We start from the raw sequence: 20,010 nt of genomic DNA on the forward strand, positions 1-20,010 counted from the left end.
GAACTAGAATAAATAATCTTATTTTTTTCTAATTTTAAAAAAATATAGAACCACAAAAGACCCCCGATACCCCAAGCAAGCTTTATAAAGAAGAACAAAGTCAGAGGTATCACACTCTCATATTAAACTATACTGCAAAGCAATATTAATCTAAACAGTGTGATGCTGTCACAAAAACAGACACATAGATCATTGGAATAGAATAGAGAGCCCAGAAATAAACCCTTGTTTCTATGGTCAACAAAGCTATGACAAAGGAGGTAAACATACCCTACGGAGTAACAACAATCTCTTCAACAAGTAGTGTTGGGAAAACTGGACAGATGCATGCAAAAAATGAAATAAGACTACTGTCTTATACCACATACAAAAATAAGAACAAAATGGACTAAAGACTTAAATGTAAGGCCTGAAACTACAAAACTGCCAGAAGAAAGCATAGGTAGTAAACAAATTTACACCACTCTGAGTAATATCATTTAGAGGAAGGGAAACAAAAGCAAAAATAAAAAAATGGGACTTTATCAAACTACAAACCTTCTGCACAGTGAGGGAAACCTTCAGCAAAACAAGAGGACAGCCTAATGAATAGGAGAATATATTCATGAATGATATCTTCAATAAGGAGTTGATATAAAACATATGAGCAACTCACACAGCTCAGTTTAAAAAATGCAATTGAAAAATGAGCAAAGGACATGAAAAGACACTTCTCCAAAGAAGACATACAGATAGCTAATAGGCATATGAAAAGATACTCAACATCACTAATCATCAGGAAAATATAAATCAAAACCACAAGATACAACATCACAGCAGTCAGAATAGCTATTATCAAAAACTCAATAAATAACATGTTTCGGTGCAAATGGGGAGAAAACAAAACCCTTGTGCACTGCTAGTGGGACTTCAAACTGGTGCACCCACTATGGAAAACAGTACGGAGATCCCTGTAAAAACTAAAAATAGATATACCATACAATGCAGCAATTCTACTTTTCTTTGGATATACATCCAAAGAAAATGAGAACACTGATTTGAAAAGTTATGTGCACCCCTATGTTCACTGTGGCATTTTTTTATAATAACCAAGATATGGAAGCAAACTTGGTGTGCCCTGATAGATGAATGGATAAAGATGATGCCGTTTACAATGGGATATAATGCAGCAAGAAAAAAAGAATGAAATCTTGCCATTTGTAACAATATGGATGGACCAAGAAGGTATTATGTTCAATGAAGTCAGTCACGCAGAGAAAGACAAATACTGTGTGGTTTCCCTTATATGCCAAATCTAAAAACAAAACAGAAAAGGATTCACAGAATGGACAGAGGCTTGAGTTGGTGGGGGTGAACACACAATACCATGTGCAGATGAGATGTGGCAGAACTGTGCACCTGACACCTGTGTAATTTTGTGAACTAGTGTCGCTCCAATAAATTCGCTACAAAAGAAAAAAAAGGGACAAACCAAAGTGATGGGTAGCAGAAGGCAGGGAGTGAAGCGATGGAAGAAAAGAGAAAGGGGAATATAGTCAATAATACTGCGATAATTTTGCACAGTGGCAGATGATGACTAGAATTAATGGGGTGATCACAGTGTAAGGTATGAAAATGTCAAATCAGTATATGGTACATTTGAAACTAATATTACTCACATTATATTGTATACCAACTAGAACTAAATGTGAAACATATTTAAAAGTTCAGATCCCAAAGCCTCATTCCTAGCAATTCTTTATTTTAAGATGCTCAGAGTGCAAACCAGGCCTGTAAAGCTCTTGCATATACCGAGGTTTATTATTCTCACAGTGTCTCCTATTGGGTTAGCAGCATAATGTCTAGGGGGTAAGGGGTGGGAGAATGGGAACATAAACTCTTCTCTTGGAAGTCCCACCAAAGGGAAGTTTAGGGAGATCAATGTTTCTGAGAAGAACCTTCATCTTTACGATCTGAGTCAAATTTCAGGATCTTCATACTCTATACCAAACCTGAGTGAGGAGCTCGGGCTAACAACAAGACTTCAATCTTCATCCCAGCTTGAAGTGTGAATTAAGCATTGGCAAGCACAGAATGAGGCCCAAACTCCTTACCGTAGCATTCTAGAGACTCCTGGATTTTATCCCATCATTTCTGTCCCAGCCTATCTCCTTGTCAACATCCGGGTCTCCTGGCAGTCTGGTGTACACCCTGAGCCATAAACTTCCCCAGATGATAATGTGTACTTAACGTACCATTGCCTTTTCATGACTTTTATCCTCCCCTCCCCTGGGATTCATCATAGAGTAGTGGAGGTGGTTCCATCAGGGATAACACATTGACAATAATCCATGGTTTCTTTTGCATGACACCGTACAATTTACAAAATGTTTTCATAGATTTTACACAATGCCTACTAACTATAAGGCATGGCATGAAAAGATTTCACACACATCATCTCTAAATCCTTATGAAAAGCCTTCATTTTATAGACAAGGAGACTGAGAGTCAGAGAGATGAGTGACTTGTACTAAAAAGCAATGGACTCAAGACTAGAATCCATGTCACCTAGCACCGAGCTGTTTCCAACTTATCCTAATCCTTACTATGGTCCCTTAAGACTTGTTTAACCTGTATCTTTGGAAGCCCAGGAGGACTGTGGGTTGAGATTTAAGTCTTCTTCAGGGCCAAGTTTGCTGCTTTACAGAGATTTTGCTTACCAGTTAATGTATAAGGAAGTAAAGACATGGCTCATAGAGAGAATGGGTATGTAAGAGGAGCAAAGAAAATAGGCTTCTGAAAGGTACCCTCTGTGCTCTTAAAGAAGAAATTATACTCCAAAAGGAGCAATCATCCAGGCCCCAGTACCATAGCCCAAAGCCACAAAAGTTCTGAAAAGGAGAGTCAAATGGTAAGAGCCTTCCTGGTCATCTGGAAGTAGAGGAAGATCAAGCCAAGCTTGCCTGTCGCTTGTCAGGGGAATCTGCCTCTCCACAGCCCCTTCCTTTCACATATCACTGGTTAACTACTCAAGTTGGGAACTAATCATATTATTTTTCTTATCTCACGGGGTCAGAGATCAACAACTTCACCTTTGTAACGCATGGGGGTATGAAGGTTCAGATGGATGTCACTCGCAAAATTTAAAAGCACAAGATGTGTTCTTGCTCTACTGTCCTCAAAAAGCCCTCCAACATATTCCGAACTGATCTAGGGATTTCTGTACCTACACATCCAGAACAAATGCAAGATCCTTCATTCTCAAAGCCAGAGACACTCACTCACTCACCTTTGACATACACGTACACACTGGCCTTGTCATTTGGATCCTTGATGTCAGCAACATCCTTGTAGCTACATGTAAAGTAGCCCGTGTCGCCAGCTTCTGTGGGGAAGATGGTGAGCCGGTTGCAAGTAACAAGGGGGTTATCAGGGCAGGGGCGCTCTAAGATGCGGGCCCGGCTTCCTGGAGACCCAGTGCCCCAGGTCCAGGTAATGGCAGCCATTCCCCTGAAAATACAACACAAAAAATAGGCTGAGTCAGGCGTGGAAAGGACAGTGAAGAAGCAATGTTGCTCTAGCTCCCAACGTGGATCCTGAAGGAAGAGTTATAACAGGTAGCTTAGTTTCCATGAAAAAAATTGGCCCCAAGATTGGAACACCTAACTATGGGTATGAGGAGCATCTGAAACCATGTTATGTTTTTGTCCTTCTTCCTGCCTACCTCTACACTTCCTCCTCTACCCAATCTATACCCTCAGCCCAGATCTCTCAATCAACACATGGGCTTTGGAGTGTTTGACATTAAACATCCAAAGGCAGAAGGAAATACTGAGGTAAGTGATTTCTGAGATCCTTTCTGGATCTATGATTTGGACTTGGAGAATGAGAACTACAAGACTTGGGGAGAAAAAGGGCCTTGCCCAGAATGTTGCTGGCAGGACCCAAACTCAAAATCCTATGTAGTAGGTCCAAGTCTAGGTTTTTATTTCTATTTTTGAGTTATACCTTGTTGCTTCGCTTCATTTAAAAGGCTTTTTTGGCAAGTGAGTTCTGAAAGGACATGTGGCTGGGTTACCTCTCCCTGCATTTTGTAGGAGAGAACCAGGGACAAAGTTAACTTTAAATTCGTTGTATTTCTTTCACGTGCAGACAAAATGACAGGACTCTATATCTGCATCTCACCGATAATTTTCTTCTCCTCCCATTCCCTTATAACAAAATGAATCTGTGGCACAATAATTGAAAAAAAAATGCAGGGATGACAAAGGAAACTGTATATCAAGTCTCAGTACCATTGTTCAGTTATGTGACCTTGGACAGTTAATTAAGCTTTTTAGGTCTCAGGGTTCTCATTTGCAAAATAGGGACTGTGATCCTCCTCTTACAGGATGCTGTGAAGTCTCATTTAGAGACCTTACTTGGAATCGTTTTGCAAATGCATGCCCTCAGCATATGTGAAAGAGAGTGGAAATTGGGGTTGGGATGGAGCCAGATTTGACTCCTGTTCCTCTGTCAAAGGCAGATACCCTTCCCCATGTCATATATCATCTCCAGCATTCACACATGTATTAGATGACTATTTATCATGACCCATAAATTCACTGATGTGAACAGAAGGTAAACCATGAAGTGGTGTGGGGAGCCATTGCCCACCTTGAGGACATTCTTCAAGAGCAATGTACTTCTAACCATTTTGAAAACATCATGTTGCCATGATTGTGGTTAAAAGACTTAAAAAAAAAATAAAAGGAGGAGTTGTAGACAGCATGACCAGGAGTCAGGTAGAAGACAATGGTGCAAGGTCTGCCCCGTCCCAACCCCTCACTCTCTGGCTCTTGCACCCTGAGATTAGAACGAGGTTTTGTCTCTGTACGTGGGAAGAAAATGAATCCAAGTCACAGTTCCTCAGCATGACTCCAGGGTCCTCCATTGGCTGTCTACTACCAACCACTGGAGCCTCTGTTTCTATTGGAACTCTGATCTCCTTAGAGTACGCCCTGCCTCATTCTGGGGTCTTCAAATAAACTGTGTGGCCTCAAAACCAGACCCCTTAAGAGAAGGTGTGTCATGTTATAGACTGAATTGTGTCCCCCACAAATTCATATGTTAAAGCACTAACTCCCAGTACATCCGAATAAGACTATATTCAGATATAGAAATAGGTGATTAAGTTAATGAGGCCATTAGAGTGGGCCCTAATCCAGTCTGACTGGTGTCCTTATAAGAGGAGATTAGTACACACAGACACCAGAGCCAGGGCTGTGCACACACAGAGAAAAGACCATGAGAACATGCCGTGAGAAGGCAGCCATCTGTAAGCTCAAGAGACAAGTCTCATGAGAAACAAACCATGTTGATAGCTTTATCTTGAAATTCTAGGACTATGAAAGAATGAATTTTTGACGTTCAACCTGCCCAGTATTGAGTATTTTATTGTGGCAGCCCTAGGAAGCTAACTTTCTGCACTGTTATCAGCTGCCATCTGAAATTCTACTGTTTTTGTTGGGCTTTGTATGCCATGAGAAGTAGACCTTAGAGTTTTCATTTTTTAACCCTTGCCTGCCTCACCCGACTAGAGTCTCAGAACTGCTCCTCAGAGCCAACAAATGATACTGCTCTCCTGACTTTCACCCCTCTGTATGTAGTGCCTCTAATGGCTCTGGGCAATGTCCCGGTCCATGCTAACCTGGCCTGTGAAGTCTTCGGGATTATTCCACATTGTTTGCTCTGATACCAGAGAAAAGCAAGTAGACAAGCAGATAGTATCTGGGGTTCAGGGGTAGCCAAAGTGGTTTCTTTTTTAATTGAAGCATAGTTGACATACAACATTATATTAGTTTCAGGTGTATGACATAGTGATTTAACATTTTTTCCCTTGTGATGTCATCACCACAAAAGTCTAGTAACCATCTGTCACCATCCAAGTTATTACAAGAATATTGACTATTTTCCTTATGTCGTACGTTACATTCCATTAATTGGTTTTTTTTATAGATTTTAAAAATTTATTTATTTTTAGAGAGAAGGGAAGGGAGGGGATAAAGAGAGGGAGAGAAACATCCATGTGTGGTTGCCTCTTGCACGCCCCCCTACTGGGGACCTGGCCCACAACCCAGGCATGTGCTCTGACTGCGAATTGAACTGGCGACCCTTTGGTTCACAGGCCAGCCCTCAATCCACTGAGCCACACCAGCCAGGGCACATTCCATTAATTATTTTCATAACTGGAGGTTTGTACCTATTATTCTACTTCCCTTTTTTACCCATCCCCCCAAACCCTCTGACAACTGTCAGTTTTTTGTTTCTATGCGTCTGTTTCTGTTTTGTTTTCTTTTGTTTGTTCTGCCTTCTTAGATTCCACAAATAAGTGAAACAATACAAAACTTTTTTTTACCTCTGTCCAATTTATTTCACTTAGCATAATGCCCTCTAGGATGGTGGGTAGGGGGTGGCTAGGGTATGGGGATCTTTAGAGACAGAAGACCTGGGCACAAGAGCAAAGGTGATGGCCTGGGATAAATGGGAAGCAGTGGAGGTCAAGGAGGAGGAGCTGTTTATGTTTGCTCACACAGCATACTCCTGACTTAGACCCATTTTTAGTTCCCATATCTGGATATTTGGTTGAGCTTGAGAGGACACTTTTGAAAATATTCCAGGAATAGAAACTGAGTTCCAGAGATTCCAACAGCAGATTCTCATGCCTGGGCCTGAGCAGCTGGATACTTGGAATGACTAGGCCTCCTATTCTTGATAACATCCTGGGGGAGAATCACATGCCAGAGTCTTGAGCTTCCTTACAAGATGATTTATTTCCCCCACCCACCTTCCATAAGATGCTGGATTTGCCTGCCAGAGCACCAAAGGCCTACAGCTTAAGGCTTGGGAACTAAGGTAACTTGCTTCAGGAAGCGTTACAAAGGGCCAGCTGAACACAGAAGTATGGTCAGTCCCTGTTGGAGCTAGGCAAAGAAATATGAGCTTAGCCTGCTCCACAGACTTGTCAAGACTTAGAAAGTATAGAGAGCTGCATGCGCATTTATACAATGAAAAATCCACTGGTTTGGGCATCAGGAGGGCTTGGCTCTAGCATTGGACACTTAACAGGTTCTTTCTCCTCTTCAGGCCTTGGTATCCTCATCTGTAAAGAGGGGCCGATCGAACCTACCTCACAGATGTATTGAGAAGGTTTACTGAGTCAATCTATATAAAGTGCTTAGAGCGAAGCCTGCCACAGAGCAAGGACCCAACAAACTGCAGTTACTGTGGTTATCAACTTTATCTGGGATAGAAATCATTTTTGAACCATGTCCCTTTTGCACATTCCACTTCCAGTCCGTTAGAATATCCTGTGTGCTCTGCCTTCGCAATGTTTTCACAACCTGCCCACTTCGCATTCCCTCCACTGCCGGCACCCTGGTTAGTCCCCATCAGCTCTCACCCGGAAGGCTCCGCTAGCCGCTGACTCCTGTCCCCTTTAATCCATATCCCTCACAGCATCCAGGGGGAGACTTTGAAAACATACATAAGGCCACATCATTCCCCTGCTTAAATTCTTCCAGTGGCTTCCCATGACTTCCAGAATAAATTCAAAATCCTCACTGAGGTGTATAAAATTCTGCTGCCTCTGCATCTTAATTTCTTATCTTCCTCTCCACTGCTTATTTTTTTTCTGGCCACACAAACTTCGTGCTGTTTACCGACCATATGAAATTTACCCTTACCTCAAGGGTTTTCCATTTTTTATTCCCCTTGTCTGGAATATTCTTTCTCCATATATCTGAATGGCTCCTTCCTTTATGTCTCTGTTCAAATGATACTTCTCTCCTGACCAACCTTTTAGAAGAAACACTTCTCATTTACCCTGATACTTTCTTCACAGAGCTTATCATCTTCTAACACATTTTACAATTTTCTTATTCATCTTATTATCTTTCTCACCCACTAGAGTGTTATCTCCAAAAGGGCAAGGAACTTTGACCATTTTGTTTACTATCATATATCTTCTGCACCTAGTTCAGTGCTTCGTACACAGTAGGTGCTAAATAAGTATTTGTTGAATATATAAGGGAAACAATCCCTTTTTCTACCTATTCTGAGGGGTTGATATGGGGCTAAAATATACTAGTTTCTTGAAACTGCTTTGAAAAGTATAAAGTCCAAATTTTAACTCTTTGTTGATGCTATCTTCTTTTCCAAAATATCCTTCATTCCAAATCTGTCCTGAAATGTCCAATCAAGAGTTCTGGGTACGTATTTCTTTTTTTAAAAGGTTTTTTTGGTTTTGTTTTGCTTTTAATATTTTATTTATTTATTTATTTATTTTTAGAGAGAGGGGAAAAGAGGGAGAAAGAGACAAACATCAATGTGTGGTTGCCTCTCACATGCCCCCCACCGGGGACCTGGCCCACAACCCAGGCATGTGCCCCGACCAGGAACCAAACCCGCAGCCCCTTGGTTTCCTTGGTTTGCAGCCCAGTGCTCAATCCACTGAGCCACGCCAGCCAGGGCAAGTTCTGGGTACTTTTAATATCCCTTTTGAGGATGCCTGTATTTCTCATTCAACTGTGAGGTGAGCCCCTAGAAAGCAGAGTATAATTTACCCGGTTGTGCATATACGGCCATTTCCACCTCCAGCCAGAGAATTGTGCCTAGTACAGCACACAAACAATGAATTACTTGTTTTTTATTATAAATTTATTTGTATTTGATATGCAGGGTAGTAATTATAATTTGTCTGCCTCAACAAAATGCTTTCTATACAGTGAATAAATGAGGGTGTTTATATATAAACAAGTAGGGGGAAAAGACATCTATAATAATTTGAGTATAAAAGCCCTGGCTGGTGTGGCTCAGTGGATTGAGTGCTGGCCTGCAAACTGAAGGGTCGCTGGTTCGATTCCCAGTCAGGGCACATGCCTGGGTTGCAGGCCAGGTCCCCGGTGGGGGGCATGTGAGAGGCAACCACGCATTGCTATTTCTCTCCCTCTCTTTTTGTCTCCCTTCCCTCTCTTTAAAAATAAATCAATAAAATCTTTAAAAAGTAATTTGAGTATAAGAGAATAAATATTCAAAATTTTATTTCATCATAGAGGAAATGAGAAGGTAGCAGCACTGCCATTGCCCAATTGTATATCCTTTGTCCGATATTGTCATCGTTTCAGGCTTCAACTTATCCATTTTTTTAAAGGGATTTAGAGGAGCTCCTCATGTTTCTGAAACTTTCTGAGGAGGAGTTATTTGTGATTTCACAAGCCATAACACCTTCTTTCATTCCTCCATTTCTACCTGAGGCACTATTAGCCTGTCTTCCAGATGAACTTTCTCTGGGATCCTCTTAGCACTGAAGCAAAATTCCCCCCAAATACCGACCAGCCTATCCACCAGAGCCAAGCCTGTCTCAAATGCATCACCTGGAGTTAAGTGTCTACAACTCATGGTAAATTAGAGCTGGGTTTTATGACATTAAAAGTCCTGGAAAGAAGCCCTGGGAATAAATATGATCTATTGGAACATGACAAACCAGGACACATGCAGGCAATTGGTGGCAGGTTTTATGCAATGGCTAATAGGTCAGATGTCATTCAGGGTCACTGGGGTAAAGCAATCTTGAGTGAGCGGGGACTGATAATGCACTTGAGGCTGACTTCAATCATATGCTTTATACCCAGAGAAGATGCTAAGCAGGCATACAGGTGAGGAAAAGACAGCCTCCAAAAACCAAATGTCTGGCTCAGATCCCCTGATCAAACCTCATCTGTATTGTTAGAAACCCAGACAGCTAGGAGAAAAGGGCACCTCCTGCAGGGGGAGTTCAGGAATCTACAAACCTAGAATAGGATTCCCACCTCCAGGTACGCTATCACTGTACTCTACCTAGTATAATTCACTAGGCATGATAATATTTGTTCTCCCCTTCTTTCATAGTAATGAAATATTAACTTTTTTAGTTGGACATATGACCTCCTGTAGAAAATTTTCCAGCCTCTCTTGCAGCTAAGTTTGGCCATGTGATTAAGTTTTGGTTGAAACAATATAAGCGCAAGTGGTGTATAGAGCTTTTGGGAAAATGGTGTTAGAATAGAAGGCATGCCTGCCTTTCTTTACCTTTCTTTCTTTTTTTTCCTAACTAGCTGGAATGCAGACATGATGAATAGAGTCTGAGTAACCATTCTGGACCACATGGTGAAAGCCATTAGTTAATGAAGGTGGATCTATACAATACAGAAGAAATATGATTTTCTAATGATTTCATGGGACTGGCATGCCATCTCCAGATATCCACCATTTGGACTTTTTTTCCATAAAATAATTAAACTTTGTTTCCAAATGCCACTGTTAACTTGGGTTTCCTACTACATATATTACAACATAACCTTTACCAACATACTGGTGCATTGGCTATCTTAAAAAAAAGGAGGGTGCACTGTACTAGACTTTCAGTTCAATTAAATTCAGTCCACATTTATTGAGCACCTACACCGCTGAATGTGACCATTCTTTCTTTCTTGAAACCTTACTCTCCCTTATTATAGTTCTCCTGTGTTTCTCCCTTTTACTCATTCTCCATGCACTTTCCCAAGTCCCCTTCCTGCCCAGGCAATCTTGAAGCACAGGGACCCCTGAAGATTATGACCTATACTTTTTCATCTTCTCACTCAACATCTTCTCCCCTATTATCCTTATCTATTTATATAGTTTCAACTCTCATTCAGTTTCTGTGAATAACTCTCACATCATCTTTAATTGGGTTTCTTTCCCACACCCTCATTCTTTGTATGTCATGGCTGGTGTGGCATAGTGGATTGAGTGCCAGCCTGTGAACCAAAAGGTCACTGGTTCGATTCCCAGTCAGGGCACATGCTTGCGTTGTGGGCCAGGTCCTTAGTGGGGGGTGTGTAAGAAGCAACCACACATGGATGTTTCTCTCCCTCTCTTTCTCACTCCCTTCCCCTTTCTCTAAATAAGTAAATAAATAAAATCTTCAAATCTAAAGAAAAAGTTTTTGGTTAAAAAAAGCACACCCAATATTTCTGAGCTCCCTACCATGGACCTTTTAATCAGGAAGTTTAAGGGCCTTGATTTGTTACCTGCAGGTGATGTCAAATGTTCCACCAGCCTGGATCACCACTTGATCTCCACGAATGCTCAGTTCTGGTTTCATCATGCTCTCTTTATTGGCAAGACCTGAAACAAGATAAAATTTATTGCTACTGGAATTTTTCAATTAGTCAAACGATGTATCCAAATATCATTCCGCATGAATAAAATAATACGTATGTGAGGCCAACTGCTGTGTTTTCTGTAAGCAAACTATTAGAAACATCCAGATATCTATAGATAAAGAGACTGATCAAATTATGGTACATACATATGATGGAATACACAGCAATAAAACAGGAAAAAAGGAAACACTTTGTATCATAACATAGAGAAGTCTGCAAAATAAATAAAATAAAAAGCAAATTACAAAGTAGTATGCGCAGTATATAAGCATTGAAGTAAAAGAAGAAAATGTAGGTATTTACTTATGTATGCATAGAACTGGAAGACACATACAAAAAATAGGTGTAGTTCATTGACTCTGGGGAGGGAAAATGGAGGACAGAGAATAGTGGATGTAATGGAGCTTTCCTCTGTACACACCTATGAAAATATTGAATCATTGTGCACAGCTACTTTCCAGTACTACCTAATAGAGCTCAAAAGGTCTGTTGCTAATGCCATTGATTTTGGACTTGTTCATATAACTTGGTTTTAGCAAATTGAATTTGGGTTGAAATTAGAGTGCATCAGTTTCAGTCTGAAGTTTTAATAAATATTGCATGTTCTTGTTCAATCTTTCTTTTCCACCATCACTGTAAACAAAACTGGACCTAGAAGGGCTGCTGGTCCAAGGGGAATGAGAGACAACTGGATCGGACACAGGCCCCACAGGTTCAAGCCAAACCCAGTAGAACTGGCCTAGATCAGCGTAACACCAAACAATGCACAGTTGCATGAGCAAAAAATAAATATTAACATGATGTGGTAATGAAACAAAATTTAATTAAGTATAATTGCAATAAAAGACAGCACAAATCTGAATTTTACAATTTTATCAGTTTTAACATATGTATACACACATGCAACTATTACTTCAATCAAAATAATTAATATATCCATCATTTCTAACACTTTCTTAATGACCCTTTGTAAACCATCTGTCTTTCTACCCTTGCCTCCAGGCAACCAATGATCTGCTTTCTTTCACTATAGATCATTTTAAATTTTCTACAATATTAAAATAAATTGAAGTATACAGTATTTACTCTTTCATGCCTGGTTTTGTTCACTCGGAGTAATGATTAGGAGACACATCTCTGTCATAGCATATATCGGTAGTTCATTCCTTTATATTTCTAAGCGATATTCCATTGTTTGGATAGAATCTCATTTCGTTTAGCTCTTCATCTATTCATGGACATTCAGGTTGTTTCCACTTTTTGGCTGTTGTGAACAAGACCTGCTATAATATTTACACAAGTTCTTGCGTGGACATATATTGCGACTTGTCTAAAATAAATACTTAGATGTGGAATGACTGAGCCATGCAATAGGCATATGTTCAGCTTTTTAACAATCTGATACATTGTTTTGCAAAGTGTTTGGACCATTTTGCAACCTCACTAGCAATGACTCGGAGGTCCAGTTGCACCGCATTTTTGCAAACATTTGATATGGTCCGTCTTTTTAAAGTATAATAAATCTAATGGGTATGTAGAAATATCTTATTGTGGTTTTAATTTATGTTTCCCCGATGATTACTAATATAGTGCCTACTCATATACTTACTGGCCATCTATAAAACATTTTTAAAGAAGTGTCTATTCAAATCTTTGTAAATTTTGGGGGGTATCTGTCTTCTTTTTGAGTTGTAAATGCTATTTGCATGTTCTGTTTTGATGTATGTGATACTGCTGCTGGGTTTAGAGCTAATCTTTTAGGCAGCATTTTTGAGGCTGCATCTGACCTCTACAATACCCTATCTGTATTTTCAATTATATACCATAATAAATTGCCTATTCAAAATAAGTAAATACAACTAAGTAAATAAGCCAGCAAACAAAAATATTTATTGTTAATTATTTAAAGTGAAAGGAAACTACTATTTATTGAGCATTTACTAAATATGTTAACACTTTTACTTGTTTTAACTCAATGGATCATCAAAACTCTGTCAGGTAGGTACTATTAGTATACCTTTTACAGCAACTCAGAAAACTGAGGCTACAGAAAAGAAGACTGAGAATCATAGTCAGATAACTTATAAGCGATAGTGCTGGGATTCAATCTTGGGTCTGCCTGACTCCAAAGTGTGTGCTCTTTCTATTAAACCGTGCTGTTTTCATCTATGAAACATAACTTATCTTCTTCCCAAGTCTAGGGCTAATGCTCAAGCGCCAAAATGTCCAAGCAAGGGGCTAAAGTAGAACTAAAGCTAAATTATATCCAGTGATTGTGTTATATTACATTACATTTCATAGCAGTATTACCCAAAACATTTTATTCTAGTTTCATTGACAATTAATTGATCTTTTTCTGAGTTCCAGGAACATACTGTGAGACCATAATTACAGGTCTCATTTCACTCTGCCCTGCGGTGAATGACAATTTTCTTATGTCTGGCCATCGCATAGATTGGGAGCTCCCTGATGTCGGCAACAGTGTTTATTCATCTGTGCACCACCACTCCAGAGCACATAGCAGAGGGTTGCCCCCATGGCCAACTCAAGGAACATGCCATTGCCTAGGTTTAGTGATGCCATGAGTGAAACAGAGGTTTCAGAGGTGGTCTTTGCTTTCAAATATCTCACAGTCTAGTAGGAAAAACAGACATCAATGCACCCCAATGTTCGTAGCTGCACAATGTACAATAGCAGAGATCAGGAAGCAACCTAAGTGCCCATCAGTAAATGAGTGGATCAAAAAACTGTGGTACATCTACACAATGGAATACTATGTAGCAGAAACAAAGAAAGAGCTACTGCCCTTCGCCACAGCATGGATGGAACTGGGAGCATTATGCTAAGTGAGATAAGCGAGGGAGTAAAAGACAAATACCTTATGATCTCACCTATAAGTGGAACCTACGCAACAAAACAACAAGCAAGAAAAATATAACCAGCAACACTGAAAGAAAAAGCAAACCGACAGTAACGAGAGGGAAGGAGGGAGGCGGGTAATGGGGAAAAGAAGGGGAGGGGTCAAATCAAGGAACATGTTTGACGGACCCATGGCAAAGCCAAAGGGGGGAAGGATGGAGGATGGGGGTCGGTGGGGCGGGGGAAAGTGGTGGCAGGAAAATGGAGACAAATGTATTCGAACAATAAAAAACAAAATTTAAATAAATAAAAATCAGAAAAGTAAAACAGACATCAACAAAGGATTGGATTGAACATGTTAAGTGCTACAAAAGACATGAAAAGAAGAGCTGTGGGAGCCTCGGCAAGCCAGTAATCAATTCCATAAATGTTTACTGAAAGAATAAGTTATGTGATTTGAAAGATTTCAATTCATCATATGTAGTGCAGAGGTTAAAAACACAGAATGTAGAGGCAGGCAACCTGAATTTGTGACCGAGTTCTACCATTTGTGCCCTATATAACCACAGGGAACTTACTTAACTCAGCCACAGTTATCTCATATGTATAATGAGACTAATTACAGAGGTTTGAGCTGAGGATTAAATAAGTTACTACACTGAAAACTATCACTTACGCATTGTTTATTGTTATTATTACAAAGCAGCATTTCCCTTAATTTTCTGCCTCAGTGCTTATAACTTCCACAGTTAGTATCACTACTGAAGGCTAATAAACTGTTTTCTGAACCCGGGTTTGACCTGGGAATAGAAAATTATGTGTGTGGAGACAAAGAGGAGTATCCATGAGCTCCCCAGACACTTGTGTTCATTATAGATTGGTAGCCCGGTACAACAACCAGCTATAAAAATGCTTTTTTAGAAACTGGGATTCTTCATTAAAAATCTTTATATTCCCCAACACCCTTTTTCTGGGGGAAATTTGCCTATTCTGGTGGAAGACGTTAAGTCAAACAAGTCAGGTATACCTGGAACACAGTCGTTTATATGCAGGAAGGACTTTATCACACAAGTGCGTGTGAACATACCCATATGTACATGCAGAACATTCTCACGACTGTTGTCTCTGGGCTCCAAGGAATGGGTTAAAGAGTCTTACATTAGATGTAGTGCTTTCCATTCTGCCAAGCATACTCATAAATTCCTTTTAGCATCTCCAGAAAGGATATGCTATTAGGTCCATTTTGCTTATGAGAAAGACCAGCACCAAGAAGTTGCCTTGCCTAAAAGCCACACAAGTTACAGAAACCACATGGGGCAAACTGGATTCGAAAAGTAAAATACCTGGCTCTGGTCAGGTTCACTTTCCACTAGATCATAATCACACTCTTGGGCTACTCCATGTACCCACTTCAGACAGAAGGGAAGAAAAGTGTGAAGAAGTGTATGTGTTTCTCTAATATTAGGGATGATGATTCCCAAACCCCATTCACTTTGCACATCCCCTTCTGCTGGTCTTACTGCTTCTCCATTCATCTTGAGCTTGCTCAGATTTTCTGGACTGTTGCCCTTTTGGTTAAGAGTTTGTTTTCTTTGGAAGTGACGGAGAGGCATTCCTCAGGAAGCAGAGAGAAAAGGGGCTTGGAGTTGTCTTGTCTAACAAAATATTTCCAAAGTCAATGTGAATGCCAAGTGGAGAGACTTTGGGATACACACAAAAATTACAAAAGAAAGACAGGGAGAACACGGGTGCATTTGAGGACTATGTGATCCTTCTCCCTCCAAATTCTGGTGGTTGTTAACAAAAGCAACAGTTTAGTTTGGATGGTAACAGAATAACCAAAATATACCTGAGGTTTAGATGTACTGATGGCTGAACTGAGAAGACCTCAAACTGGGAACATGTACACCTTGTGACTCCTTTAGAGCAAGAGGTGAGGGGACTTGGGTTTGTAGAAAAACTACCCTTCAGAAGGAAAACAAACCTTTATAATGCGGAAAAAGGGATTAAATAAGGGAAAACCAAAGAAGTCCTTTTGTATATCTTTTCTGGATTAAAAAGAAGAAACAGCTTTAGAAAAAGTCAGTAGCAAGAATCATTTAGAATTGAAAGACAGATAGAGAGCTTCCCAGACAAGAAAAAGCTAAAGGAGTTTATCATCACCACCAAACCAGTATTACAATAACTGTTAAAGGGTATTCTTTAAGAAGAAAAAGAAATAGATAATAAGAATAATAAAATAGCAATAAATGCATATCTATCACCAAATACTGTAACTGCAAATGGATTAAATGTTCCAATCAAAACATATATGGTGACGGAATGGGTAACAAAACAAGACCTTACATGTCTTATCCACAAGAGACTCATTTCAGGTTGGAAGACACAGACTGAAAATAAAGGGATAGAAAAGATATTTCATGAAAATGAAAACAGAAAAAAAAAGCTGTGGTAGAAATACCCAAACAAAGCAAAACGGACTTTAAAACAAAAGTTATAACAAGAGACAAAAAAAAAGTATCCAGCAATTCCCATGTCTGGATATTGATCGGAAGAAACTCAAAACACTAAATCAAAAATACATATGCATCACTATGTTCATTGCAACGTCATTCCAAGATATGGAAGCAACCTAAGTGTCCATCAATAGATGAATGGATAAAGAGGAAGTAGTGCATATAGACAATGGAATATGAGTCAGCCATTATAAAAATGAAATCTTGCCATCTGCAACAACATGGATGGAACTAGAGGGTATTATGCTGAATGAAATAAGTTAGAGAATAAAATATACCAGATGATTTCACTTATATGTGGAATTAAAAAAACAAAACAAAACAAAACCAGCCCTGGCTGGTGTGGCTCAGTGCATTGAGAGCAGGCCTGCAAACCAAAGGGTCGCCGGTTCAGTTCCCAGTCAGGCCACATGCCTGGGTTGCAGGCCAGGTCCCCAGCAGGGGGCACATGAAAGGCAACCACACATGGATGCTTCTCTCCCTCTTTTCCCCTCCCTTCTCCTCCGTCTAAAACTAAATAAATAAAATTTAAAAAAAACAAGATAAACAAACAAGCATACCAGAAACATACTCATAGATAAAGAAAACATTTTCATGGTTTCTACATGGGAGGGGTGTTAGGGGATTGGGTGAAAAAGGCAAAGGGGTTGAGAAGTACACATTGGTAGTTATAGAATAGTTATGGGGACATAAAGTACAGCATAGGGAATATAGTCAATGATATTCTAATACCTATATATGTTGTCAGATGAGTATGAGATTTATTGGGATGATCACTTGTAAGTTATGTACTGTCTTATCACTGGGTTGTATACCTAAAACTAATATATTGAATGGCAACTGTAATTGAAATTCTTTGAAAAACAGTATTTTTTAAAAAGGAAAGAAAAGGACAGTAGCTAGAGTCCAGTAACTCAAAAGAAAAGAATTTTTATATAAATTTGAAGCATTGACATAGGACCCGCACAGAGAGGACCTTTGTCCTTTGCCGGCCAGAAGACCAGCAACAGTGAACAGCATTCAAGCACGGCTAACTTTCATGAAGGGATATTACAAGTACCAATAAGCACTTCTGTTATCCTCCGTTGAAACACGGATAAAACAAATAAAAAGAGGTTAAGTAACCTGAGAATACACACTTAGATACACACTTAGTATAAGTGTTAGTACTACGATTCAACCCAGGCAGTTGGGCCCGAAGCTTGTGCTCCTAACCACTATAGTATATTTGTCTTAATAAGTAGCCAATTGAAAGCGCTAATCCAGTGCATTGTGCTTAAATGTCAGCACTGCCTCCGACAGTTCTTAACCTGCTTTGATGCTCTGAGAAGAATACATCTGGAGAAAGAGTGAGACTGGAGCATTTTTAACTCCCCCAGATACACGTGGCTTAGAGCCGAAAGAAAAGAGGCAACCAAGAAATCCCGAACCAAGTTCTTTCCCACACCCCACACGGGCACCTCCCCGAAAGTCATTTTCATCTGCATCCAACATCCAGGCACGTTCCTCCCGAGGTTCTGCCAAACCATACCCCAAACTCTCTAGCTGCTGGTGATGAGGTAAACTCACTTCTACCCATTTATGCCAACACTTGTGAAGAGGCAATGCCAGACCTGAATTGTCAATACATCAGCAGCAGAAAAGTGTATCCTTCTGAAGGAGCGACTTGGATCAAAATGTTCTCTCTTGTTAATCACAGGCCAAGGTCAGGCAGATTCTTTCCTGACTTTTCATAAAGGCTGGAAAGGCTTTCGGGGAGTGCCAACTGCTGATGAAGGGGAAACACCATGCAGGAAGCTAGGGAGCAGAGGGGGCACTTCTGAACAATAGCTCTCTAGAGATCACAAAAGTAATCTCCTTCTCCTTCCTTTCCCCCCTGCAGGATGTGTCTGTTTCTTTAAGTGCTCGGCTTCCCTTTCTTTCCCTGTATTCCAAAGAAGCCTGTGCCATCTATAATCTATGGATTTATGCAATTTCTGAAGAGCGTAGGTAACTGGAAGTGTCCCCTTTATTTTCTTAAAACTATGCTTCCAAAAGACAGTTAGTAAAACTGATGGCGCATGGATCCCCACCTGTGACATCACTGAAGTGAAGACCCTCCCGTTCAGAGAGAGCAGTTAGCACTGCAAATGCCACCAAGCAAAGCACAAAGGAGGCGGAAAGATTCAGATGAGCAGCAGTGAGCCTAGAGTATACAATTCACTGCGGTTCCACCTCACAGAATCTGTAGCTGCTCCTCCACAGATGGCCTGTGGGTGGGAACTTTTCTGGGATCAGCAGGACCCATGTGTTGCCATTTCCAGAGAAAGTCTACCCTTTTCTGTTTCTGCCAGGCCAGCCCAGATGGTTGGCAGATAAGACAAGATGGTTTGGGTGGAAGAACTGACCTACAAGGGCCTGTCTGCCCCTTCGAATCTCCCTTCACAAACTCTGGCTATAGATGTTGCTCCAAGCTCCCTCCGGAGGAGGAAATCAATCATCCCTACAGGATTGACAGTCAGAAAACCCTCTTTGATTATAAAGACACAAGCACGCTATTGAGGCAAGAGCATCGGACTTGGTGTTACCTGCAATGAATAATCAGAGGCAGGCTGGGGAAAAGAATCATCTGTCAGGCATGGCAGGGCTAAATAATATTCCAGACCTTTCCAGACTCCGAGGGGCAGGAAAGCAGAGGGTTTAAGAGTATGGGGTTTGGGACTGATTCCCTAGGTTGGAATTCTGACTCTCTCACTTATTAGCTCTGTGACTGTGGACAAATTACTTAACCAATCCAGCCCTCGGTTTTCTTATCTGTAAGATGGACATGGTAATAAATAAGGCCCACCTGATAGGGTTATTGTGTGGATTAAGTGAGTCGATATGTATAAAGTGCTTGGAAAAATGTCTGATGTATAGCAACACCCAATCCACACTAAACTGTATATGTCAGGAGGCCAACCTTCTAGGTCAAATCATGCTCCTAACTGGTTATATGATCTAAGACACATCCTGTCAGTTGTCCTTTCCATCCTAGTTTCCTTATCCGTACAAAAGAGGGGAGCTATACCAGCGAGGCTTTGTGGGGCATTCTAAAATGCCCTTTTCACTTTGACAGTCCATGGTGTTAAAAGCTCAAGAAAGGGAGACTATAAATGTCCCCATCCTCCTTGAAATTCTGGTGACAGTCACACCCTGGAGGAAGCCTGCTTCCCAGAGAAGGTAGAACTATGGTGCAAGAACAGTTGTCCTGGGGGTCTGAGGAATTCAAGGCCGTTTCTCCAGTGGTCTGGCCTTTTCTGACAGCATTTCATTACTCAGCCCCATTGTCTTCATTGACAAGGAGAACTTGGTTTCCTAGGGCAGTTTCCAGAGGAAGATGAAGCATGAAACACAAAGGCAGCCTTATCAAGGCCCTGAGCCCTGGCTGGAGCAGCCTGATTGATGAATGG

The 20,010-nt window shown here is 40.5% G+C and overlaps 1 protein-coding gene across 1 annotated transcript in view; it reads right to left on the reverse strand.

Moving 5' to 3' along the window:
* Nucleotides 1-20,010, reverse strand: part of LOC129071112 (vascular endothelial growth factor receptor kdr-like) — a 168,307-nt gene that overhangs the window by 118,157 nt on the left and 30,140 nt on the right. Inside the window, exons 2-3 of the mRNA XM_054574237.1 lie at nt 11,070-11,166; nt 3,269-3,489 (exon numbers count right to left, since the gene is read on the reverse strand). Of these exons, the coding sequence (XP_054430212.1) occupies nt 3,269-3,489; nt 11,070-11,166 (318 nt within the window). The remainder of the gene's footprint in view (nt 1-3,268; nt 3,490-11,069; nt 11,167-20,010) is intronic.

Source organism: Pteronotus mesoamericanus, unplaced genomic scaffold (genome assembly GCF_021234165.1).
Source record: "Pteronotus mesoamericanus isolate MK-2021 breed Mesoamerican mustached bat unplaced genomic scaffold, CSHL_Meso_final contig_256, whole genome shotgun sequence".
Lineage (NCBI taxonomy): Eukaryota > Metazoa > Chordata > Mammalia > Chiroptera > Mormoopidae > Pteronotus > Pteronotus mesoamericanus.